This window comes from Nerophis lumbriciformis, linkage group LG01 (assembly GCF_033978685.3).
Source record: "Nerophis lumbriciformis linkage group LG01, RoL_Nlum_v2.1, whole genome shotgun sequence".
Taxonomy (NCBI): domain Eukaryota; kingdom Metazoa; phylum Chordata; class Actinopteri; order Syngnathiformes; family Syngnathidae; genus Nerophis; species Nerophis lumbriciformis.
Genome location: NC_084548.2, coordinates 12,826,649 through 12,851,200, shown reverse-complemented (window position 1 = coordinate 12,851,200; position 24,552 = coordinate 12,826,649). Strand labels below are relative to the sequence as shown.

The 24,552-nt window shown below is 39.5% G+C and overlaps 1 protein-coding gene across 2 annotated transcripts in view; it reads left to right on the top strand.

Annotated features, from left to right (window-relative positions):
* fam131c (family with sequence similarity 131 member C) overlaps positions 1-24,552 on the top strand; it is a 32,356-nt gene that overhangs the window by 5,379 nt on the left and 2,425 nt on the right. The window contains exons 2-6 of one of the 2 annotated variants that reach the window (XM_061970487.1): positions 1,019-1,095; positions 4,086-4,141; positions 7,615-7,699; positions 14,805-15,044; positions 17,383-17,472. In XM_061970487.1, coding sequence (XP_061826471.1) covers positions 1,065-1,095; positions 4,086-4,141; positions 7,615-7,699; positions 14,805-15,044; positions 17,383-17,472 — 502 coding nt within the window. In that variant the 5' untranslated portion in view covers positions 1,019-1,064. Of the gene's footprint in view, positions 1-878; positions 1,096-4,085; positions 4,142-7,614; positions 7,700-14,804; positions 15,045-17,382; positions 17,473-24,552 lie in introns of those variants that run through there. The other variant, XM_061970488.1, reaches the window with a different exon arrangement.

Sequence of the window (24,552 nt, the reverse complement as noted above, 5' to 3'; positions counted from 1 at the left end):
AAAATAAAGTTTATGAGTTTGAACATCAAATATCTTGTCTTTGTAGTGCATTCAATTGAATATGGGTTGAAAAGGATTTGCAAATCATTGTATTCCGTTTATATTTACATCTAACACAATTTCCCAACTCATATGGAAACGGGGTTTATACTTGAATGTAGCGTTGTTAAGAAACAAACTGTGCATAATGTGGAAAGCAGCTGAGATAGGCTCGAGCACCTGCCGCAACCCCAAAAGGGACAAGGGGTAGAAAATGGATGGATGGATGGATGTTGAATAATACATTTTATTCATTATTGATTTATTTTGGTACCCCGCCTTCCGCCCGATTGTAGCTGAGATAGGCTCCAGCGCCCCCCGCGACCCCAAAGGGAATAAACGGTAGAAAATGGATGGGATGGATGGATTTATTTTGGTAAATATTTTGGTAAATCTAAGAAAAGTGATATAATCCAAGTACAGTCATTGACAGCGTACAAAAATAATAAGAAGACGATGACACAAGTGTGTTGTCGACAGACAATAAAAAAACCTACCATTACCATTATTTTGCTTGATATTGGTTTTTTTTCATGAGGTTTGCATCCTGGGAGAAACCAACTATTCTAGTCAGGATGTCATTTAGGACTTTTTGCTATACAAGAAGTAGGAAAAAATGCCAATAAACAAAACATAAGCCCGCTTTGTTGCTTTTGACCTGGCAAATATTTTGCTGTGTTATTTGTGTAAAAAAAACGATTATGTTGCACACACTTTTCACAGCGTTTCCCTCCTTGTGAGAACAGGAGGACAATCGTGATGTAGAGGGGAGGGGATTTGCTGGAGACGTCACCAAATGTGCATTCATACTTTCCCCCCATTTTCTGCCCTCTCTCTCAGAGAAAACATCAGCCGACAGCTCATGTGGCTTTCACACTTACGTACCACCGCCACCTTTAGCATCGTTTGGTCTGCCCTCTCTCTGCTGACATACTTCTTCTTCAACTCCTGCCTCTCTCTCCCTCTCCATGTGATCCAGCTCCGCCACCATGGGGACCAGATAACCGCCAGGCTTTGCAGGAACCATGGGGGGCTGCCTGTGCACAGGTCACAAAGGTCAGTGGCAGGGTGCATGCGTGTCCTTGTAAAGGTGTGGATGTGGAACTGGGAAAGTTAAGAGCGCCGCTCATCATGTCATCCCTGTAACACTGATTGACATCGCTGACATCTCCAATGCGGAGCTGGAGCGTCTACACCCCCCAAATACAATCTGACAGGCTTATTCATGACCTGAATCTATCATGGAAATGATGAGTGGGAAGCAAACCAATCCATGCCAAAAACTTATTTGCTCCCGTTCTCCAGGGAGGGGTGTGCCAGATTGATAAAGGCTTTTGTGAGCAAATGGCTTCACGATATGATAAATCCATGTAAAGCTCATCTTATTTGCATTCTGATGTTGCATGCTTGGATGGCACTGAGGAGAGGTGATGTTTACTAACAACATTCTCACCCAGCATCTGCCTTCTATTGTTAATGTTAGATCCGCTTCTTTTATACATTTTTCAACTTATTATTTGCTCTTATGAAATATTTATGAGGCTAAAACTGTGATGCACCTGGAAAATATTCATATATGTGAGAAACTAGCAAACAAACAGATAAGACAGCAGGGGTGTGTTTGTGCATGCATGTGAGAGAAGAGATGGTGGGATTTAACGCCACATGGACAGGGACAAAATGTGAAGCAAATATCATTGAATGAAGACAGAATTATTTAATTTGAACAATTATTTGATGATTATTTCATTTGTATTTATCATTATTCCATTATATATAGTTCATTATTATCATCCTCATCATATTAAAATTACTACTAGTAGTATTTGTGTTAATTATTATCCTTATTATTATGTATTTATTGTTACCAGTAGTAGTATTTATGTCAAACATAATCCTTATTATTACTATTATGTATTTATTATTAATCATAGTTGTAATTTTGGTAATTATCATTATGTGTGTTATTATAATTGTTTTATGTTTATTATTATTATTAGTAGTATTTGTGTTAATATTGTTATTATGCATCTATTACTATCATTATTATTACTATTATGCGTAGTAGTAGTTGTATTAGTTCATTATTATTAATATTGTTATGTATTCATATTATTATTATAACTGGGAGTAGTATTTGTGTTAATTATTATCCTTATTTATTTATTAGAGATGTCATTAGAGATGATAATATCGGCAGGCCGAAATTATCGGCCAATAAATGCTTTAAAAATGTAATATCGGAAAATATCGGTATCGTTTTTTTTTTTTATCGGTATCGTTTTTATTAAATAATTGTATTTGTTTTTTTTAATTTTATTAAATCAACATAAAAAACACAAGATACACTTACAACTAATAGTACTAACCTTTAACAGTTAATTTTACTCATTTTCATTAATTACAATTTCTATGTAACTGTTTTTATATTGTTTTACTTTCTTTTTTATTCAAGAAAATGTTTTTAATTTATTTATCTTATTTTATTTTATTAATTTTTAAAAACAGGACCTTATCTTCACCATACCTGGTTGTCCAAATCAGGCATAATAATGTGTTAATTCTACGACTGTATATATCGGTATCGGTGGATATCGGTATCAGTTGATATCGGTATCGGCAATTAAAGAGTTGGACAATATCGGAATATCGGATATCGGCAAAAAGCCATTATCGGACATCCCTAGTATTTATTATTAGTAGAAGTATGTTTGGTAATTACCATTATTATGTATGTAATCATAATTATTTTATCATTATTATTTTTAGTAGTCGTAGTAGTATTTGTGTTAATATTATCATCATTATTATTATGATTTTATTACTATTATTATTAGTACTACTATGCGTATTAGTAGTAGTAGTATTTGTTAATTAATATTATTATGATTATTGTTGTTAATATATAATTATCCATCCATCCATCCATTTTCTACCGCTTATTCCCTTTGGGGTCGCGGGGGGCGCTGGAGCCTATCTCAGCTACAATCGGGCGGAAGGCGGGGTACACCCTGGACAAGTCGCCACCTCATCGCAGGGCATGTATATAATTATTATTACTACAATTAGGAGTAGTGGTATTTGTGTTAATTATTATCATTATTGTTATTATGTATCATTTACTATTATTATTATTTATTGGAGCTGTGATAGTAGAAGTATGTGTTAAATATCATTATTGTGATTATGTAATTATTATTTTTCTGAATTATTTTACAGTTAAATTGTGCAGAAACCCAACCCCATAAAAACTTATGCTTTTGCAGTATTTATTTTTAATTAAAACAGCAAAAACACAATAAAGCAAATGCAATTGTACTGTATACAATGTAACATACCATATATGTAGTACACATTATAATGATAGACCAAAAATATATGATCCTCGTGGAAAGGTAAAATTGAATGGTGGATGTTGCATTACTGTACAATCTAGAGTTGATGCATTGTATTTAAATGTGTCTTAAAGACTGAAGTGCAGAGTACAAAAACATACTATCACTAATAAAAAGACAACCCTAAAGAAATAATGTCCAAAGATAGATATGCTTTCATATGACAGTGTCTTATGATGTAGAGTGAATGTGTATTTGGGACTGTGTTCAGACTTAAGTCAATTTAAGGTTATCGCACACCTCCTGTTGCTGGAGCGTTGCCATAGCAACAGCCAATTGTTTGATCCCACCTCTCAGGAGAAACCCTCAGTGTATGTGTGTGTGTGCGTGTGTGTGTGTGTGTGTGTGTGTGTGTGCCCCCGCTGACCTTTTTAACGGTGTTAATTCCCATTTGCTCTTGTCATTCATATGCGCCTCATCATCACAATCAGTTACAAATGAAGTTGGCAGAGAGGTCCAAAGCCAAGTTGTGCATGCCAAGGAGCTCCACTTTAATGAATGTTTGAGGATTCAGCGCTCTCTCTCGTCTCGTCTAAAGTGGGCCTCCCTCCACCGCTGGCCCTGCAAATAAATAGAACGTGCACTGTGCTACGAAGGTCTTGAAGATAGCAGAAAGGTAACAGCAGTGTTTGCATGTGATTTCCCCCGCAGAGCTCCACTATCCCATGACGGTGCTGCACGACGGTCAGCCTGCAGCCTCCAACAAGGTCAGTCAAGGGTCACACAAATCTGCCCTGTTCATGTAAGGATGTGAGCTCACTTTGCTCAGTCGCCAACAGTGGGGGAATAATTCTTTTAGCTTAAACTGTTCTGGCAAAAACATGAACAGCACGTAATCTAAGTTTATGTTCTGTTTCATTAAAGAGACGGAATGTCAACAAAAATCCAGCAAAAAAAAAAAAAGTATTGAATAAAGTGAGTTGATTGAGTGGAAGAAGTACTTGGTGGCAAAAGCTTAGAGGTCAGAGGCAAATCTCAGGAGGGATTTTGGATTTTCAGGGGCTGTCGCCTGGCAACACCAAATTTCAGGTATTATAAAAAATCACAGCAGTTTATATTGTAACAAATATCAAACGAACAAAAAACAATAAATAGATAGTTATTGTTTACTGCTTTTTGACAGAGTTGAAACAAAAATTGTTGACCTGGGGGCCGCATTGGGCTAAAAAAAATTGGCTGGGGGGCGAAAGCCGACTGCATGTAAATTAACAATATATACAGTATATAGCCTATATATCAGTGACGTGCGGTGAGGTTGATGGCTGGTGAGGCACTGACTTCATCACAGTCAGATTTACAAACATATGAACCCTAAAGAGTATCTTATTCACCGTTTGATTGGCAGCAGTTAACGGGTTATGTTTAAAAGCTCATACCAGCATTCTTCCCTGCTTGGCACTCAGCATCAAGGGTTGGAATTGGGGGTTAAATCACCAAAAATTATTCCCGGGCGCGGCGCCGCTGCTGCCCACTGCTCCCCTCACCTCCCAGGGGGTGATCAAGGGATGGGTCAAATGCAGAGGACAAATTTCATTACACCTAGTGTGTGTGTGACAATCATTGGTACTTTAACTTAACTTTAACTTTACACATACAAACTGTAGCACACAAAAAAGCACATTTAATAAAAAAAAACGTTATTATGGTCTTACCTTTACTTATAAATGAAGTCCATTCGCCGCTGTTGTGCTGGATTAATGCACCCCTGACGGGAGTGTTATATCAACTAAAGCCCTCACTTCAACTTTCCACGTGCAAGATTGAATCTATTTAAAAAAGTGTAACCGAGGGTTTATAAATGTCGCCTATACTGTATGAAACTACTAAATAACAAACACGGAGGCTCCAGTTTACACGAGGACCACTTTATTTACCTTCTTTCAAAAACCTCCGCTCCACTCCAACGTGTCATCACTTCCGCTCTTAGCGCCTTCAAAATAAGAGCTCAAGGCATATACTGTATAACAGCGCATAACAGGAACTTAACATCACAAAGAGGAAAGCCCATGAAAATAGGTTACAAAAGTTATTTAATAAGAAGCCAAAAAGTGCAAAAACAATAATGTTCGTGTTGGAGGAGTTGTGAATTAGGTACACATGCAGTCTGCAGGTGTACCTAATGTTGTGGCCCTGCAGTCATTCACAACTCCTCCAACACGAACATTATAGTCTTTGCACTTTTTGGCTTCTTATGAAATATCTTTTTTAAATAGATTCAATCTTGCACGTGGAAAGTTTAAGTGTGGGCTTTAGTTGATATAACACTCCCGTCAGCGGGTGCATTCTACGGCGGGGGTGCAGGAGGTGGGATTACTGCGAGCCTCAGCCAGTGCGTCTTTTGCAGCCGTTTTTTGATCGCTCAGCACAATAAATACGTTACACACATACAGTTGTTGACAAAATACACTGTACATTATATACCTCAGCTAACTAAACTATGGAAATGTATAATATAATTCATATAGCAATACAGTCTCACTGCACAGCAGGCCAGCAGTTAGCCGAGTCCGCAATCCATGTTGAGGCACCGAGTGACGTGCCTCAACTGGCTGCTGTTCACCGCACCGTCTCTTCTCAGTATTTGAACGACAAATGTGAAAATTCAGCGATTTTGAATAAAAATAATCTAAAACTGGTGAAGTTAAATGGAAAATAACTTTATAGTATAATCACTGGATACATATAACAATTTAATAAACATTTTTTCTTTTTACATTTTTTTTCTTTCCATGATGGCAGGTGAGGCCCCGCCTCACCTACCTCTAGTGACTGCACGTCACTGCTATATATGTATGTGTACATATTATAATAATATATCCATCCATCCATTTTTCTTCGGCTTTACCGAGGTGGGGTCGCAGGGCAGCAGCCTAAGCAGGGAAGCCCACTCCCAGCTCCAACCGGGGGATCCCCAGGCGTTTCCAGGCCAGCTGGGAGACGTAGTCTCCCTAACGTTTGATTGATTGAGCCTTTTATTAGTAGGTTGCACAGTGAAGTACATATTCTGTACAATTAACCACCAAATGGTAACACCCAAATAAGTTTTTCAACTTGTTTAAGTCGGGGGTCATGATACAGATATATACTATCATCATAATACAGTTATCACACAAGAGAATCATCAGGGTATATACATTGAATTATTTACATTATTTACAATCCGGGGTATGGGAGGTGGAGGGGGGGGGGGGGAAGTTAGATTTGGTTGTTATCATCACTTCAGTCATTAACAATTGAGAACAGAGAAATGGACATTGAAACAGTGTAGGTCGGACTTGGTAGGATATGTACAGCAAGTAGTGGTCATAGAGAGAGAGAGAGAGAGAGAGATCAGAAAGCATAAGAAAAAGTATCTACATTTGATTATTTACATTTGATTATTAACAATCCGGGGAGGTGGGATGTGGAAGGGAGGGTGTTAGTTTAGTCCGTTTTACCCAAGTGTATGGATAGCTTGTTGTCAGCGAGCCAGGTGCAAGTTCTACAGAGTGAGCTGGCTTTAGACTGTCGTGAAACAGGTTAGTTTTACCCTACTGATGATGTGTTGTTGCAATACTTTTATTGCAACAAGCAGGAGGAGGAGGTTAAAATGTCAATGCAGGGTTCAGCCTATGTGTTCCTCTACACAACAGGAGCATGCTAGTGTGTTTATCATATTTCAGGCGCCAGTATGCTGTTGTTCCTGGGACGCCACTTGAATAGCCTTGCTTACTGACAGTCAAAACAAGGGAAGATGTCCCAAAACTTTTGTTTGAAAAAAAAGAGCCTCCTCTACCTTCTGGCAATCCTTTCTACTTGCACCGCCTTGTAAAAACACCTGCAGGAATGGTGAACAAAAAGAAATCAATGTCAGTCACGCAGTGTCCTTGCCTGTATCGACTGCATCTATTTTGGTTGGGTTTTACACAGAAGATCGAACCTTTAGCATGCAGGTGTGGATGCTGCAAGAATCAAAACAACAACGTAAGTGTGGGCTGTTATTGTCAATTTATTCTGCAGAAAACAAAAGGTGGTGAGTTGGTGTGCTGGATTCATGCACATGCTCCTGTTTCAGATGAAATAACTGCACCTCGTTTTCCACCTGCAGCACAGACAGACAAAGTTCAGGCGATAAAAATAGACTTGCTGGGGTTTAAAATGTCACGTTCTTCTATATGATGTACTTCTGTTACCTGTGCAGGATGGCCAGGCTCCATCTAATGGCCCAACGACAGATAAAAGCGACCATTATGGAATTGGCGAGCTGGCCACTTCCTCTCTGTTTGGTGAGACTGCACACACACACACACACACACACACACACACACACACACACACACACACACACACACACACACACACACACACACACACACACACACACACACACACACACACACACACGTTCTTGTATTTGTAACCTTCTTGAGATCTCATAAAAATGCCCACCTCTTTAGGACCAGCCTTTTTAGATGTATAAAGATTTGTATTTACAATATTAATTATTATTATTATTATTATTTTTGCCCTGTCCAGTATTTACAACATTAATAATATGTACATACTATGCAAATATAAAAAAGCTTGTTGTGAAAAAAATTGTTGGAATTTCAAAAGAAAAAGGTCCCAGTTTCACAAGAAAAACTTGGAATTTTGGCAGTATTAAAATAAAAGTCGTAATTTTACTCAACGCAAGTCAAAATTTTACAAGAAAAATGGAACATTTCTGCGATATTACGATAGAAGTAGGAATTTAACTCAGTAACAGTCGCAATTTTACAAGAAAAGCTTAACATTTTGGCAATTTCATGAAAAGAGTCGTAATTTTACTCGACCAAAGTCACAATTTTATAAGAAAACTTTAAACTTTTGGCAATATTATAATATTAATCGGAATTTTTACTCAGCAAAATTTTCACCAAAGTCATCATTTTACTCAAAAAATATTTTACAAGAACAACAAATTGGCAATATCGTGATAAAAGTCGGAATTTTGTATGACAAATGTCACCATTTTGCATTCAACAGTAATAATTTTATGTAAAAAAGTTATACTTTTATGAGAAAATATTGCAATATTACAGAAACAGAAAGAATATGAGGAATTGTTCCCAATTTTATAAGAAAGAAGTCGACACATGGTGAGAAAGACTGATTTTAGTTTTCTTTTTAAATTCTTTGTTTGTGATTGGGGCAGCACGGTGGTAGAAGGGGTTAGTGCGTCTGCCTCAATATACGAAGGTCCTGGGTTCGATCCTGCGCTCGGGATCTTTCTGTGTGGAGTTTGCATGTTCTCCACGTGACTGCGTGGGTTCCCTCCGGGTACTCTGGCTTCCTCCCACCTCCAAAGACATGCACCTGGGGATAGGTTGATTGGCAACACTAAAATTGGCCTTAGTGTGTGAATGTGAGTGTGAATGTTGTCTGTCTATCTGTGTTGGCCCTGTGATGAGGTGGCGACTTGTCCAGGGTGTACCCCGCCTTCCATCCGATAGTAGCTGAGATAGGCTACAGCGCCCCCCGCAACCTCGAAGGGGATAAGTGGTAGAAAAATGGATGGATGGATGGATGTTTGTAATTTTTTTTAATCTTCATTATTAACTTCAAGTTATTACAGTATGTCTCTCTATATACTGTGTATATATATATATATATATATATATATATATATAAAAAAAATTGGCCAAAGGGGGTGCATTTCAATTTCTTACACACACTTGTTGTTTCATATGTTGGCCAGAGGGGGAGCACTTTTAAAAGCGACACACAGTCAATTTGAAAAATCTCTCCTTTTTGGGACCAGCCTCATTTTGATAGATTTCACCACCAAGGTTCCAAATGAGACATTCTCTATTAGATGCAATGGTTTTCTGTATTGGGACCATGATTTGGGTCCTCATATGGAAGGTACTTTTCCTTGTTGATGTCTCAAGAAGGGTAGAAATACAAGAACACACACACACACACACACACACACACACACACACACACACACACACACACACACACACACACACACACACACACACACACACGACAACAAAGCAAGGAGCTGTGTGTGCTTCACTACGACTCAAGCATGGAGAAAACACAACATGAGAAAATGATATTAGTAGCCACGGGAGGTTGGTAATGTAATTTACTTTCTCCTTTATGCTCAGCCGCCCATACGCATATGCAGCATAACAAGACAAGTCGATAAATAATCAGGCGCACAAACATCGCCTTCCCATTCACGCATTGTGAGCACCGATGTAATAGTGCTGCCGTTCTGTCTGCCTCGTCTTGCTTCTTTCCTGTGGGACGGTTCATTAAAGGTGTGAACTTCCCTCATTAAAAGGTCCTTTCCTAGAGTATTATTCTAAAAGGCCATGTCGATCGTGATATGGAAACCCCGTTTCCATATGAGTTGGGGAATTGAGTTATATGTAAATATAAACGGAATACAATGATTTGCAAATCCTTTTCAACCCATATTCAATTGAATGCACTACAAAGACAAGATATTTGATGTTCAAACTCATAAACTTTATTTTTGTTTTGCAAATAATAATTAACTTAGAATTTCATTGCTGCAACACGTGCCAAAGTACCGGTAGTTGGGAAAGGGCATGTTCACCACTGTGTTACATGGCCTTTCCTTTTAACAACACTCAGTAAACGTTTGGGAACTGAGGAGACACATTTTTTAAGCTTCTCAGGTGGAATTATTTCCCATTCTTGCTTGATGTACAGCTTAAGTTGTTCAACAGTCCGGGGGTCTCCCTTGTGGTATTTTAGGCTTCATAATGCGCCACACATTTTCAATGGGAGACAGGTCTGGACTACAGGCAGGCCAGTCTAGTAGCCGCACTCTTTTACTATGAAGCCACGTTGATGTAACACGTGGCTTGGCATTGTCTTGCTGAAATAAGCAGGGGCGTCCATGGTAACGTTGCTTGGATGGCAACATATGTTGCTCCAAAACCTGTATGTACCTTTCAGCATTAATGGCGCCTTCACAGATGTGTAAATTACCCATGTCTTGGGCACTAATACACGCCCATACCATCACAGATGCTGGCTTTTCAACTTTGCGCCTATAACAATCCGGATGGTTCTTTTCCTCTTTAGTCCGGAGGACACGACGTCCACAGTTTCCAAAAACAATTTGAAATGTGGACTCGTCAGACCACAGAACACTTTTCTACTTTGTATCAGTCCATCTTAGATGAGCTCAGGCCCAGCGAAGCCGACGGCGTTTCTGGGTGTTGTTAAAAAAACGTTTTTTGCCTTGTTGTGTCACCTACTCAGTGGCCTATTGGTTAGAGTGTCCGCCATGAGATCGGTAGGTTGTGAGGTCAAACCCCGGCCGAGTCATACCAAAGACTATAAAAATGGGACCCATTACCTCCCTGCTTGGCACTCAGCATCAAGGGTTGGAATTGGGGGTTAAATCACCAAAAATGATTCCCGGGCGCGGCACCTCACCTTCCAAGGGGTGAACAAGGGGATGGGTCAAATGCAGAGGACAAATTTCACCACACCTAGTGTGTGTGTGACAATCATTGATACTTTAACTTTTAACTTAACCATGTTCATAAATGGCAACCTAATCACGTGAAGGACAGTGGAACCTTTGAGTCAAACACAAGTTGTTCGGGGATCCAATTTGCCCAGACTTTCTACAGATAACAATGGCGGTATCGTTTGTTCCAGGGTGTAAAAATCAGTTATTTAAATGTTACAGTATTGTTTTAAACACTGTCTTATCATTAGGAGGAATGACCTACCTATTACTTTTTGCCTCATGTCCCTAATCAGGTGTCCAATCAAACTGGTACTCTGTCAGTGGTATGCTGCTGTTATCTCAGGGCATTCAATAATAATGATTGGCAACACTAAATTGGCCCTAGTGTGTGAATGTGAGTGTTTGGTTTGTCTTAAAAGACGGTTCGACTCTCATCCGAGTAGGCTTCATCAATTCGTGCCCATAGACTTAGATTGGTCAAATACAGTCTTAGACTTAATCCAAGTCTACTCTAAGTCCAAGACTAGATCTGTAGGCAGGCCGATATTATCGGACATCTCTACTGTTTATTATTTGGCATATAAGTACATGCAACGAAGGTCCTGATTAGCCCTGAGTTCAATCCCGGGATCGGGATCTTTCTGTATGGAGTTTGCATGTTCTCCCCGTGACTGCGTGGGTTCCCTCCGGGTACTCCAGCTTCCTCCCACCTCCAAAAACATGCACCTGGGGATAGGTTGATTGGCAACACTAAATTGGCCCTAGTGTGTGAATGTGAGTGTGAATTTGTGAGTGTTTGGTTTGTCTTAAAAGACGGTTCGACTCTCATCTGAGTAGGCTTCATCAATTCGTGCCCATAGACTTAGATTGGTCAAATACAGTCTTAGACTTAATCTAAGTCTACTCTAAGTCCAAGACTAGATCTGTAGGCAGGCCGATATTATTGGACATCTCTACTGTTTATTATTTGGCATATAAGTGCATGTAACGAAGGTCCTGAGTAGTCCTGAGTTCAATCCCGGGATCGGGATCTTTCTGTGTGGAGTTTGCATGTTCTCCCTGTGACTGCGTGGGTTCCCTCCGGGTACTCTGACTTTCTCCCACCTCCAAAGACATGCACCTGGGGATAGGTTGATTGGCAACGCAACACTAAATTGGCCCTAGTGTGTGAATGTGAGTGTGAATTTGTGAGTGTTTGGTTTGTCTTAAAAGACGGTTCGACTCTCATCCGAGTAGGCTTCATCAATTCGTGCCCATAGACTTAGATTGGTCAAATACAGTCTTAGACTTAATCTAAGTCTGATCTAAGTCCAAGACTAGATCTGTAGGCAGGCTGATATTATCGGATATCTCTACTGTTTATTATTTGGCATATAAGTGCATGTAACGAAGGTCCTGAGTAGTCCTGAGTTCAATCCCGGGATCGGGATCTTTCTGTGTGGAGTTTGCATGTTCTCCCCGTGACTGCGTGGGTTCCCCCCGGGTACTCCGGCTTCCTCCCACCTCCAAAAGCATGCACCTGGGGATAGGTTGATTGGCAACACTTAAATTAGCCCTTGTGTGTGAATGTGAGTGTGAATTTGTGAGTGTTTGGTTTGTCTTAAAAGACGGTTCGACTCTCATCCGAGTAGGCTTCATCAATTCGTGCCCATAGACTTAGATTGGTCAAATACAGTCTTAGACTTAATCTAAGTCTACTCTAAGTCCAAGACTAGATCTGTAGGCAGGCCGATATTATCTGACATCTCTACTGTTTATTATTTGGCATATAAGTGCATGTAACGAAGGTCCTGAGTAGTCCTGAGTTCAATCCCGGGATCGGGATCTTTCTGTGTGGAGTTTGCATGTTCTCCCCGTGACTGCGTGGGTTCCCTCCGGGTACTCCGACTTCCTCCCACCTCAAAAGACATGCACCTGGGGATAGGTTGATTGGCAACACTAAATTGGCCCTAGTGTGTGAATGTGAGTGTGAATTTGTGAGTGTTTGGTTTGTCTTAAAAGACGGTTCGACTCTCATCCGAGTAGGCTTCATCAATTCGTGCCCATAGACTTAGATTGGTCAAATACAGTCTTAGACTTAATCTAAGTCTACTCTAAGTCCAAGACTCGATCTGTAGGCAGGCCGATATTATCGGACATCTCTACTGTTTATTATTTGGCATATAAGTATATGTAACGAAGGTCCTGAGTAGTCCTGAGTTCAATCCCGGGATCGGGATCTTTCTGTGTGGAGTTTGCATGTTCTCCCCGTGACTGCGTGGGTTCCCTCCGGGTACTCGAACTTCCGCCCACCTCCAAAGGCATGCACCTGGGGATAGGTTGATTGGCAACACTAAATTGGCCCTAGTGTGTGAATGTGAGTGTTTGGTTTGTCTTAAAAGACGGTTCGACTCTCATCCGAGTAGGCTTCATCAATTTGTGCCCATAGACTTAGATTGGTCAAATACAGTCTTAGACTTCATCTAAGTCTACTCTAAGTCCAAGACTAGATCTGTAGGCAGGCCGATATTATCGGACATCTCTACTGTTTATTATTTGGCATATAAGTCCATGTAACGAAGGTCCTGAGTAGTCCTGAGTTCAATCCCGGGATCGGGATCTTTCTGTGTGGAGTTTGCATGTTCTCCCCGTGACTGCGTGGGTTCCCTCCGGGTACTCCGACTTCCTCCCACCTCCAAAGGCATGCACCTGGGGATAGGTTGATTGGCAACACTAAATTGGCCCTAGTGTGTGAATGTGAGTGTGAATTTGTGAGTGTTTGGTTTTTCTTAAAAGACGGTTCGACTCTCATCCGTGTAGGCTTCATCAAATTCGTGCCCATAGACTTAGATCGGTCAAATACAGTCTTAGACTTAATCTAAGTCTACTCTAAGTCCAAGACTCGATCTGTAGGCAGGCCGATATTATCGGACATCTCTACTGTTTATTATTTGGCATATAAGTGCATGTAACGAAGGTCCTGAGTAGTCCTGAGTTCAATCCCGGGATCGGGATCTTTCTATGTGGAGTTTGCATGTTCTCCCCGTGACTGCGTGGGTTCCCTGCGGGTACTCCGGCTTCCTCCCACCTCCAAAAGCATGCACCTGTCGATAGGTTGATTGTCAACACTAAATTGGCCCTAGTGTGTGAATGTGAGTGTGAATTTGTGAGTGTTTGGTTTGTCTTAAAAGACGGTTCGACTCTCATCCGAGTAGGCTTCATCAATTCGTGCCCATAGACTTAGATTGGTCAAATACAGTCTTAGATTTCATCTAAGTCTACTCTATGTCCAAGACTAGATCTGTAGGCAGGCCGATATTATCGGACATCTCTACTGTTTATTATTTGTCATGTAACTGCATGTAACGAAGGTCCTGAGTAGTCCTGAGTTCAATCCCGGGATCGGGATCTTTCTGTGTGGAGTTTGCATGTTCTCTCCGTAACCCTAACCCTAACCCTAACCCTTAGACATACAGCATATACGTGGAAGAAGTAAGCGTGGTGATGGGGTACAAATATTTTGAATCGATTCAAAATAGTAATAAAAAGAATCATGAATCGGATGTGAATCGATTATTTCCAGCACCCCTCCCCGATATCAACTTTTTCCTCCTCTGCTTTATATTCTATACATCACACATTTGGTGTTCATCCGCAACATGGACATGTTCTCCTGGGCCTCAGGTGCTGTTTCACCCATATTCTCAATTTAAATCACATTTACATCAAAGAGTCGTGTCGACCACACCACATCTTCCCAGCCTTGCTTCACCACATCATCTCTCAAGATTTCCCTTCACATTAACTCCTATTTCCCTTCTGTGCCAGGCTGTCCTTTATTTAACCCACTTTATCAAGATGTATCCCTCCATCTGCTCCTCCGCCCTGCTGTTTCTATTTAGGTCTGGTCGCCACGATAAAGGAGCACATCACCAAGCCCACGGCCATGGCCCAGGGCAGAGTCGCTCACCTGATCGAGTGGAAAGGCTGGGGAGGAGGAGGAGTAGGAGGAGGAGGAGGAGGAAGGAGAGGCGAGACCAAAGGATGTGGAAGCTGGGGGACGCTGGGTACCGAGCTGCAGGAAGATGAACAATTTTACTCTCAAATGACGGATGAGATCAAGGAAGCTCGCTTTGCCGCTGGTGAGTCATAGAAAGAAATTGAGTTAATGAAAAAAACATCCCTGTGGACATTGGTTTGATTCAACAACATGCTTGAAAAATGTTATTACATTTGTTTTTCAGGCTTGGGTGTTTGCACCAGCGGCAGCTGAGTAACGCCCTCAGTTTCCCACAAAAGGAAGTCATTATAAAGATAACCATATGATGACATATTGAATCCTATAAGAAAATTGTATTTAAAAATGACACACAAAATGGATGTACTAATTGTTAAACCATTTTAAATCACAGATGTCCAACTTAAGTACCAGGGTGACACACAAAAAAAAAACGTTCATCAATTAAAATCGAATAACTTCCAACATTTTATTTAGATTGACACAAAAATCCAGCTACATTAGGTTAAGTCTACAAACCCCGTTTCTATATGAGTTGGGAAATTGTGTTAGATGTAAATATAAACGGAATACAATGATTTGCAAATCCTTTTCAACCCATATTCAATTGAATGCACTACAAAGACAAGATATTTGATGTTCAAACTCATAAACTTTATTTTTTTTTGCAAATAATAATTAACTTAGAATTTCATGGCTGCAACACGTGCCAAAGTCATTGGGAAAGGGCATGTTCACCACTGTGTTACATGGCCTTTCCTTTTTAAAACACTCAGTAAACGATTGAGAACTGAGGAGACACATTTTTTAAGCTTCTCAGGTGGTATTCTTTCCCATTCTGGCTTGATGTACAGCTTAAGTTGTTCAACAGTCCGGGGGTCTCCGTTGTGGTATTTTAGGCTTCATAATGCGCCACACATTTTCAATGGGAGACAGGTCTGGACTACAGGCTAGTACTCGCACTCTTTTACTATGAAGCCACGTTGATGTAACACGTGGCTTGGCATTGTCTTGCTGAAATAAGCAGGGGCGTCCATGATAACGTTGCTTGGATGGCAACATATGTTGCTCCAAAACCTTTATGTACCTTTCAGCATTAATGGCGCCTTCACAGATGTGTAAGTTACCCATATCTTGGGCACTAATACACCCCCATACCATCACAGATGCTGGCTTTTCAACTTTGCGCCTATAACAATCCGGATGGTTCTTTTCCTCTTTGGTCCGGAGGGCACGACATCCACAGTTTCCAAAAACAATTTGAAATGTGGACTTGTCAGACCACAGAACACTTTTCCACTTTGTATCAATCCATACTAGATGAGCTCAGGCCCAGCAAAGCTGACGGCGTTTCTGGGTGTTGTTGATAAACGGTTTTGCCTTGCATAGGAGAGTTTTAACTTGCACTTACAGATGTAGCGACCAACTGTAGTTACTGACAGTGGGTTTCTGAAGTGTTCCTGAGCCCATGTGGTGATATCCTTTACACACTGATGTCGCTTGTTGATGCAGTACAGCCTGAGGGATCGAAGGTCACAGGCTTAGCTGCTTACGTGCAGTGATTTCTCCAGATTCTCTGAACCCTTTGATGATATTACGGACCGTAGATGGTGAAATCCCTAAATTCCTTGCAATAGCAGGTTGAGAAAGGTTTTTCGTAAACTGTTCAACAATTTGCTCACGCATTTGTTGACAAAGTGGTGACCCTCGCCCCATCCTTGTTTGTGAATGACTGAGCATTTCATGGAATCTACTTTTATACCCAATCATGGCACCCACCTGTTCCCAATTTGCCTGTTCACCCGTGGGATGTTCCAAATAAGTCTTTGATGAGCATTCCTCAACTTTATCAGTATTTATTGCCACCTTTCCCAACTTCTTTGTCACGTGTTGCTGGCATCAAATTCTAAAGTTAATGATTATTTGCAAAAAAAAAAAAAAAAAGGTTTTCAGTTTGAACAACAATAATGTTGTCTTTGTAGCATATTCAACTGAATATGGGTTGAAAATGATTTGCAAATCATTGTATTTCGTTTATATTTACATCTAACACAATTTCCCAACTCATATGGAAACGGGGTTTGTAATACTATCATCATATCGTGATCATGCATGTTGACGACACCCCATATGGGACAAGCGGTACGAAATGGATGGATGGATGTATTATGTTAACCCTAAATAGGGACATTTATTACTGTTATAATTTTGTTAAAAAGTCAGTTTTGCACAATAGCTTTAAATGCTTGTTGGTAAGACTTTGTTTTCAGGCATTTTGTGTTCAGACAAGTACAATCAATAGTTCCATCCGTCCGTCCATTTTCTACCGTTAGTGCCTCTCGGGGTCGCGGGGGTGTCGGAGTCTATCCCTGGAGAAAAATGACTCACATGTTTTTTTAGTTCTCCTGCCTGGGATGGTGGTAGTGAAAAACGACAACTGTGTTTATGTGCCTTCTCTGTAGGAGTGGCGGAGCAGTTTGCCTTGGCCGAGGCCTCCATGAACATGTGGTCCATGAACGACATCTTAGAGCAACCGTCTACCAGCTTGCAAGGTTTGTCATCACTCACAGTGTTTATTCCAAATACGTCGTCTTTGTTTGTGACAAGACTATTTGGACAACTGGACTCCGCAGAGCTGTTCTGTCAACAATGGGCTGCTCAGCACAATTCTCAGGCAATATTCTTGAAAACGTCACTAGAATATCACAACCTCACAATCGCTCTTATGGAAGCAAGAACCCTTTATCATTTTGAATGAGCTGCTATCTGGACAAGGCTTTTGCCTCCTGGTACCCTAGCACCTCCAAAACCCTCCAATCTAGACTCCAAACATCCCAGAACAAGCTAGTCAGGTTACTTCTAGACCTCGACCCCAGATCACACCTCACCCCTACCCACTTCTCCAAAGTGGGCTGGCTCAGGGTGGAGGACAGAGTAAAACAACTTGCACTGAGCCTAGTCTATAAAATCCGCTACACCTCCCTGATACCGAAGTACATGTCAAACTACTTTCTTAAATGACCGCCATAACCACAACACCAGGGGTAGCTCCACTAACCACGTTAAACCCAGATTCCGATCTAACAAAGGTCTTAACTCATTCTCTTTCTATGCCACATCAATATGGAATGCACTCCCAACAGGTGTAAAAGAAAGGGCATCTCTATCCTCCTTCAAAACCGCACTAAAAGAACACCTCCAGACAACTACAACCCTAGACTAACACCCTCCCCCCACCACATGCCACACTGCAAAAACTGAAATCTAAGTAAGATTAAATATTTCAAATAAGGGTGATATTTGCTTATTTTCTGTCTGATAAGATAATTCTTCTCACTATACAGATTTTATGTTAGAGTGTTTTACTTGTTTTAAGGGTTTTGGTTCTAAATGATCTCAGTAAGATATTACAGCTTGTAGCTGAGATTTGATGACCTATATTGAGTAAAACATGCTTGAAACTAACTAAGTAATAATTTCTTATTTCAAGCATGAAAAAAAAATCATGACTTTGACACAATTGTGTCTCATAATTAAAACAGATGACAGCCAAATGGACTTTTCTGTTTTATTTTCAATGAAACAATAGAAAATACGTACTCATATAGTAGTACAGTTGGCACAGTACAGTAAACTGACAGTTAATATTTAAACATTTAACATGTGACATGTCGAACACTTTTGAACAGAAATAGTTCATGCACATTCAGATGAATTCTTCAAAATTACAATTAAAAAATGTTTCGCCAAAGGCCGGGCTGTATATATGCGCACTAATTGACTGAAAGAGCACGCACTTGTCAAGGTCAAGGTCAAGGTTCAACTTTATTGTCCCCGCGGGGAAATTTGTCTTGGGCACAGTGCATCATTGCTTTATTAACATACACAAAAACAACAGAACAAAAACACAAGCACAGACACAACCACAACCAGACAACTAACATTTAAACATCAGAACATGGAGCTTGATAGACATAGGTGGCACTTTGATGTAGGCATAAAATCTACAGTATGGAGATAAAGATAAAGTACCAGTGTGCATTGCATTAGAGCTCATGGATAAAATGCTGTGTGCTAAAGTGCTTAGTTCTAAAGTGCTATGTGCTAAAAAAGTGCTAACCTATTTATTAACATTCTATTGCACATTGTTGGTCAGCTTAATGGAGGCTGGGACAAATGATAATTTAAGGCGGTTAGATTTGCATAGTGGGACCCGGAGTCTTCTCCCTGATGGCAGGGTTCCATATTCAGAGAAGAGTGGGTGTTGTGAGTTGGAAATAATTTTCTTAGCTTTTTTTCCTAACTGCCTGCTCATAGATGCTCTGTATAGGCTCATATTCTTTGCGCGATGATGTCATGTTATCCATGGAAAAATGCATTTTTAGACAATATGATTTGCCTGAGCGGCTAGGAGACCCCGAGAGTAACAAGCGGTTGCCTTGTTGCCTTTCCATTAAGAACAATAAACTAGTTTTTAGTATAAGTTTGCTGGTTTCTAGAAATGTAATGCAGAGCGCATATCATTATGTCATGATAATGGCACTAGCATTTACTTGATTTAAGAATATTTTTCAACATATTGAGCAAAAAGGTCTCTTTTTTTTTCTATCAAGAAAACTGCACTTGTTATTAGTCAGAATATACTTATTTTAAGGTATTTTGGGGTTCATTGAAGTTAGCTAATTTTACTTGTTTTGGAAAGCCTTGACAAGCCAAATTTTCTTGTTGTACTGGCAGATAATTTTGCTTAGTTCAAGTAAAATACCCCTAATTTTATTTATTTTTTCTTGTTTTTGAACACTGACTTTTTGCAGTGCACCTCCCCTAATTGCAATTAATCAAATGTAAATAATCAAATGTATATACCGTATTTTTTGGACTATAAGTCGCAGTTTTTTTCATAGTGCAACTTATTTATGTTTTTTTCCTTCTTTATTATGCATTTTCGGCAGGTGCGACTTATATTCCGGTGCGACTTATACTCCAAAAAATACGGTACTTGTTCTTATGCTTTCTGAGTTCACTATGTCCACTACTTGCTGTACATATCCTACCAAGTCAGTCCTACACTGTTCCAATGTTCATTTCTCTGATGATATAATTGTTGATGACTGAAGTGTTGATATCAACCAAACCTAACCCCCCCCCCCCCCCCCCGCCCCAACCCCCTCCACATCCCACCCCCCGGATTGTAAATAATGTAAATAATTCAATGTATATACTCTGATGATTAACTTGTGTATTATGCTGATAGTATATATTTGTACCATGAATTGATTAATGTGGACCCCGATTTAAACAAGTTGAAAAACTTATTGAGGTGTTACCATTTAGTGGTTAATTGTACGGAATATGTACTTCACTGTGCAATCTACTAATAAAAGTCTCAGTATTCACACAGAACAACAATAAGTCTGTCAGCTATAGATATGAATGCGCAGATTGACGACACATCTTTGAGCCGTAAGTTTATGGAGACTGGGGCCAAAGTGTATAAACTTTCTCTGGTTTTAGAAGGCACACACATTAAATACAGGATGGCTCCTCACCAAGTAGGGATGTTTATTTATTGCATCACTTAGCAGGCAGCTACAGCTCTCACGTATCTACTCTTCCATATATAGCTCGACGCTGTGTGCGTTAAATCAAAAAACCGGGAATGAGGCAATACTGCACAAGTCAGTCGCTGTAAGGAGGAGCATTGTAGACATATTATTAACAGTGGCGGGCCGTGCATTTCCCACCTAGGACTTCAGTGATGTCCGACTTCAATGATTACTTCTCAAAATACCATCATTTATGTCACCACATGACCATTGCTGGAGAAATACTATACAAGAACACATTTACGCACTACTGAGTATTGAATCACAACCGACAGTGTACATAACGGGTTATTTTCTGGCGCATTTAAAAATCAATAAACCCGCATCAGCAATTAAAACATATCTTATGTGGTACTGTCAAAATTAAAAAAGCAAAAAACTAGGGATGTCCGATAATGGCTTTTTGCCGATATCCGATATTCCGATATTGTTCAACTCTTTAATTACTGATACTGATATCAACCGATATATACAGTCGTGGAATTAACACATTATTATGCCTAATTTGGACAACCAGATATGGTGAAAATAAGGTACTTTTTATTTTTAATTAATAAAATAAAATAAGATAAATAAATTAAAAACATTTTCTTGAATAAAAAAGAAAGTAAAACAATATAAAAACAGTTACATAGAAACTAGTAATTAATAAAAATGAGTCAAATTAACTGTTAAAGGTTAGTACTATTAGTGGACCAGCAGCACGCACAATCATGTGTGCTTACGGACTGTATCCCTTGCAGACTGTATTGATATATATTGATATATAATGTAGGAACCAGAATATTAATAACAGAAAGAAACAACCCTTTTGTGTGAATGAGTGTAAATGGGGGAGGGAGGTTTTTTTGGGTTGGTGCACTAATTGTAAGTGTATCTTGTGTTTTTTATGTTGATTTAATAAAAATAAATAAATAAATAATTAAATAAGATTAAAAAAAACGATACCGATAATAAAAAAACCGATACCGATAATTTCCGATATTACATTTTAACGCATTTATCGGCCGATAATATCGGCAAGCCGATATTAACAGACATCTCTACAAAAAACATATTAAACGTGAAAAAAATAAAGAAATAAAATATCTGAACTTACAATTTGTAGAACCCATTCGAGGTTCCGGTGTTGGCCGACATCGTCTCACAAGATGTAGTTTCTCTTTAAATATCCTTCTTGAAAATGACCTTGCAAATACACGTGTTGTCTTCTCTAACCATAAAAGATGCAGACGAGGCGTGTTAGCTGAGTTCTTAAAGTTTACTCCACAGCGTGCTCATCAAAAACATCCAGCTAGCGGCATGGCTACATTCAACAACCTAAACGGGGCTACTGCACATGTTCTTTAATACTGTACTGCAAAAACTGAAATCTAAGTAAGATGAAATATCTCAAATAAGGGTGATATTTGCTTATTTTCTGTCTGATAAGATAATTCTTCTCACGAAGCAGATTTTATGTTAGAGTGTTTTACTTGTTTTAAGGGTTTTGGTCCTAAATGATCTCAGTAAGATATTACAGCTTGTTGCTGAGATTTGATGACCTATATTGAGTAAAACATGCTTGAAACTAGAATATCAACTGTTGCAAAACTGTGTCATCAACACTCACAAGTATAAAAGTGCTTTTTTAAAGTAATAATTTCTTATTTCAAGCATGAAAAAAAAAATCATGACTTTGACACAATTGTGTCTCATATTAAAACAGATGACAGCCAAATGGACTTTGCTGTTTTATTTTCAATGAAATAATAGAAAATACGTACTCATATAGTAGTACAGTTGTTATTAGTGAGAATATACTTATTTTAAGGTATTTTTGGGTTCAGTGAGGTTAGCTAATTTCACTTATTTTGGAAAGTCTTGACAAGCCAAATTTTCTTGTTCTATTGGTAGATAATTTTGCTTAGTTCAAGTAAAATACCCCTAATTTTTGTATTTTTCTTTCTTGTTTTTGAACACTGACTTTTTGCAGTGTGTGGCATGCTGGGTAATGGAGTTCTTATGTTACTTAGCTCATAACATCACAATATCTGCCTTAGGCCAGCTAGAATTGATTGATTGATTGATTGATTGAAACTTTTATTAGTAGATTGCACAGTACAGTACATATTCCGTACAATTGACCACTAAATGGTAACACCCCAATAAGTTTTTCAACTTGTTTAAGTCGGGGTCCACGTAAATCAATTCATGGTAGAAGGCCTTACTGACAACAACTCGTGATCTGATTGGATATCGCAAGTGTCTGTCAAATGTTTGACAACAGCGCTGCAAGGAGAATAATATGACATAAAGAGACTATGAATACTTTTAGATATTTAGGGAAAGTAAATTAAAAACTACTTTTATCTTTAATTATGATCATGATTTCTGGTCATGTTACGCCAGCAGAGAAGGCCTTGCTGGCCCTGACGGCACACCACCGATTATTAATAATTACCGTATTTTTCGGAGTATAAGTCGCACCGGAGTATAAGTCGCACCCGCCGAAAATGCATAATAAAGAAGGAAAAAACCATATATAAGTCGCAATATAAAAAAAACTGCGACTTATAGTCCGAAAAATACGGTAAATGTAATACAGTCACAATATATAAAAACAATGTACAATATATGAATAATGGCGACTTGTCCAGGGTGTACCCTGCCTTCCGCCCGAATGCAGCTGAGATAGGCTCCAGCACCCCCGCGACCCTGAATGGGACAAGCGGTAGAAAATGGATGGATTTTTTTTACCGCTTGTCCCTCTCAAGGTCACGGGGGTGGCTGGAGCATATTCCAGCTGCATTTGGGCGGAAGGCGGTGTACACCCTGGACAAGTCACCACCTCATCGCAGGGCCAACACAGATAGACAGAGAACATTCACACTCACATTCACACACTAGGGCCAATTTAGTGTTACTAATCAGCCTTAATATGTAATATAATAATTACTAATATATTATTAATCGATTTGGGACAAGCGGTAGAAAATGGATGGATGGATAGATTTATTGATTGATTGATTGATTGAGACTTTTATTAGTAGGTTGCACAGTGAAGTACATATTCCGTACAATTGACCACTAAATGGTAACACCCGAATACGTTTTTCAACTTGTTTAAGTTGATTCGTGATACAGATATATACTATCATCATAATACAGTCATCACACAAGATAATCATCAGGGTGTATACATTAAATTATTTACATTATTTACAATTCGGGGTGTGGAGGGGGTGGTTAGGTTTGGTTGTTATCATCAGTCATCAACAATTGAGAACAGAGAAATGGATATTGAAACAGTGTAGGTCTGACTTGGTAGGATATGTACAGCAAGTAGTGGACATAGAGAGAGAGAGAGAGAGATCAGAAGGCATAAGAAAAGTATCTACATTTGATTGTTTACATTTGATTATTAACAATCCGGGCAGGGTGTTAGTTTAGGGTTGAAGTTGCCTGGAGGTGTACTTTTATTGCGGTTCTGAAGGAGGATAGAGATGCCCTTTCTTTTATACCTGTTGGGAGCGCATTCCACATTGATGTGGCATAGAAAGAGAATGAGTTAAGACCTTTGTTAGATCGGAATCATGGTTTAACTTGGTTAGTGGAGCTCCCCCTGGTGTTGTGGTTATGGCGGTCATTTACGTTAAGGAAGTAGTTTGACATGTACTTCGGTATCAGGGAGGTGTAACGGATTTTATAGACTAGGCTCAGTGCAAGTTGTTTTACTCTGTCCTCCACCCTGAGCCAGCCCACTTTGGAGAAGTGGGTTGGAGTGAGGTGTGATCTGGGGTGGAGGTCTAAACGTAATCTGACTAGCTTGTTCTGGGATGTTTGGAGTTTAGATTTGAAGGTTTTGGAGGTGCTAGGGTACCAGGAGGTGCATGCGTAATCGAAAAAGGGTTGAACGAGAGTTCCCGCTAGAATCCTCATGGTGCTTTTGTTGACCAGACAGGAGATTCTATAGAGAAATCTCGTTGGTTGGTTGACCTTTTTGATTACCTTGGTTGCCATTTTATCACAGGAAAGATTAGCCTC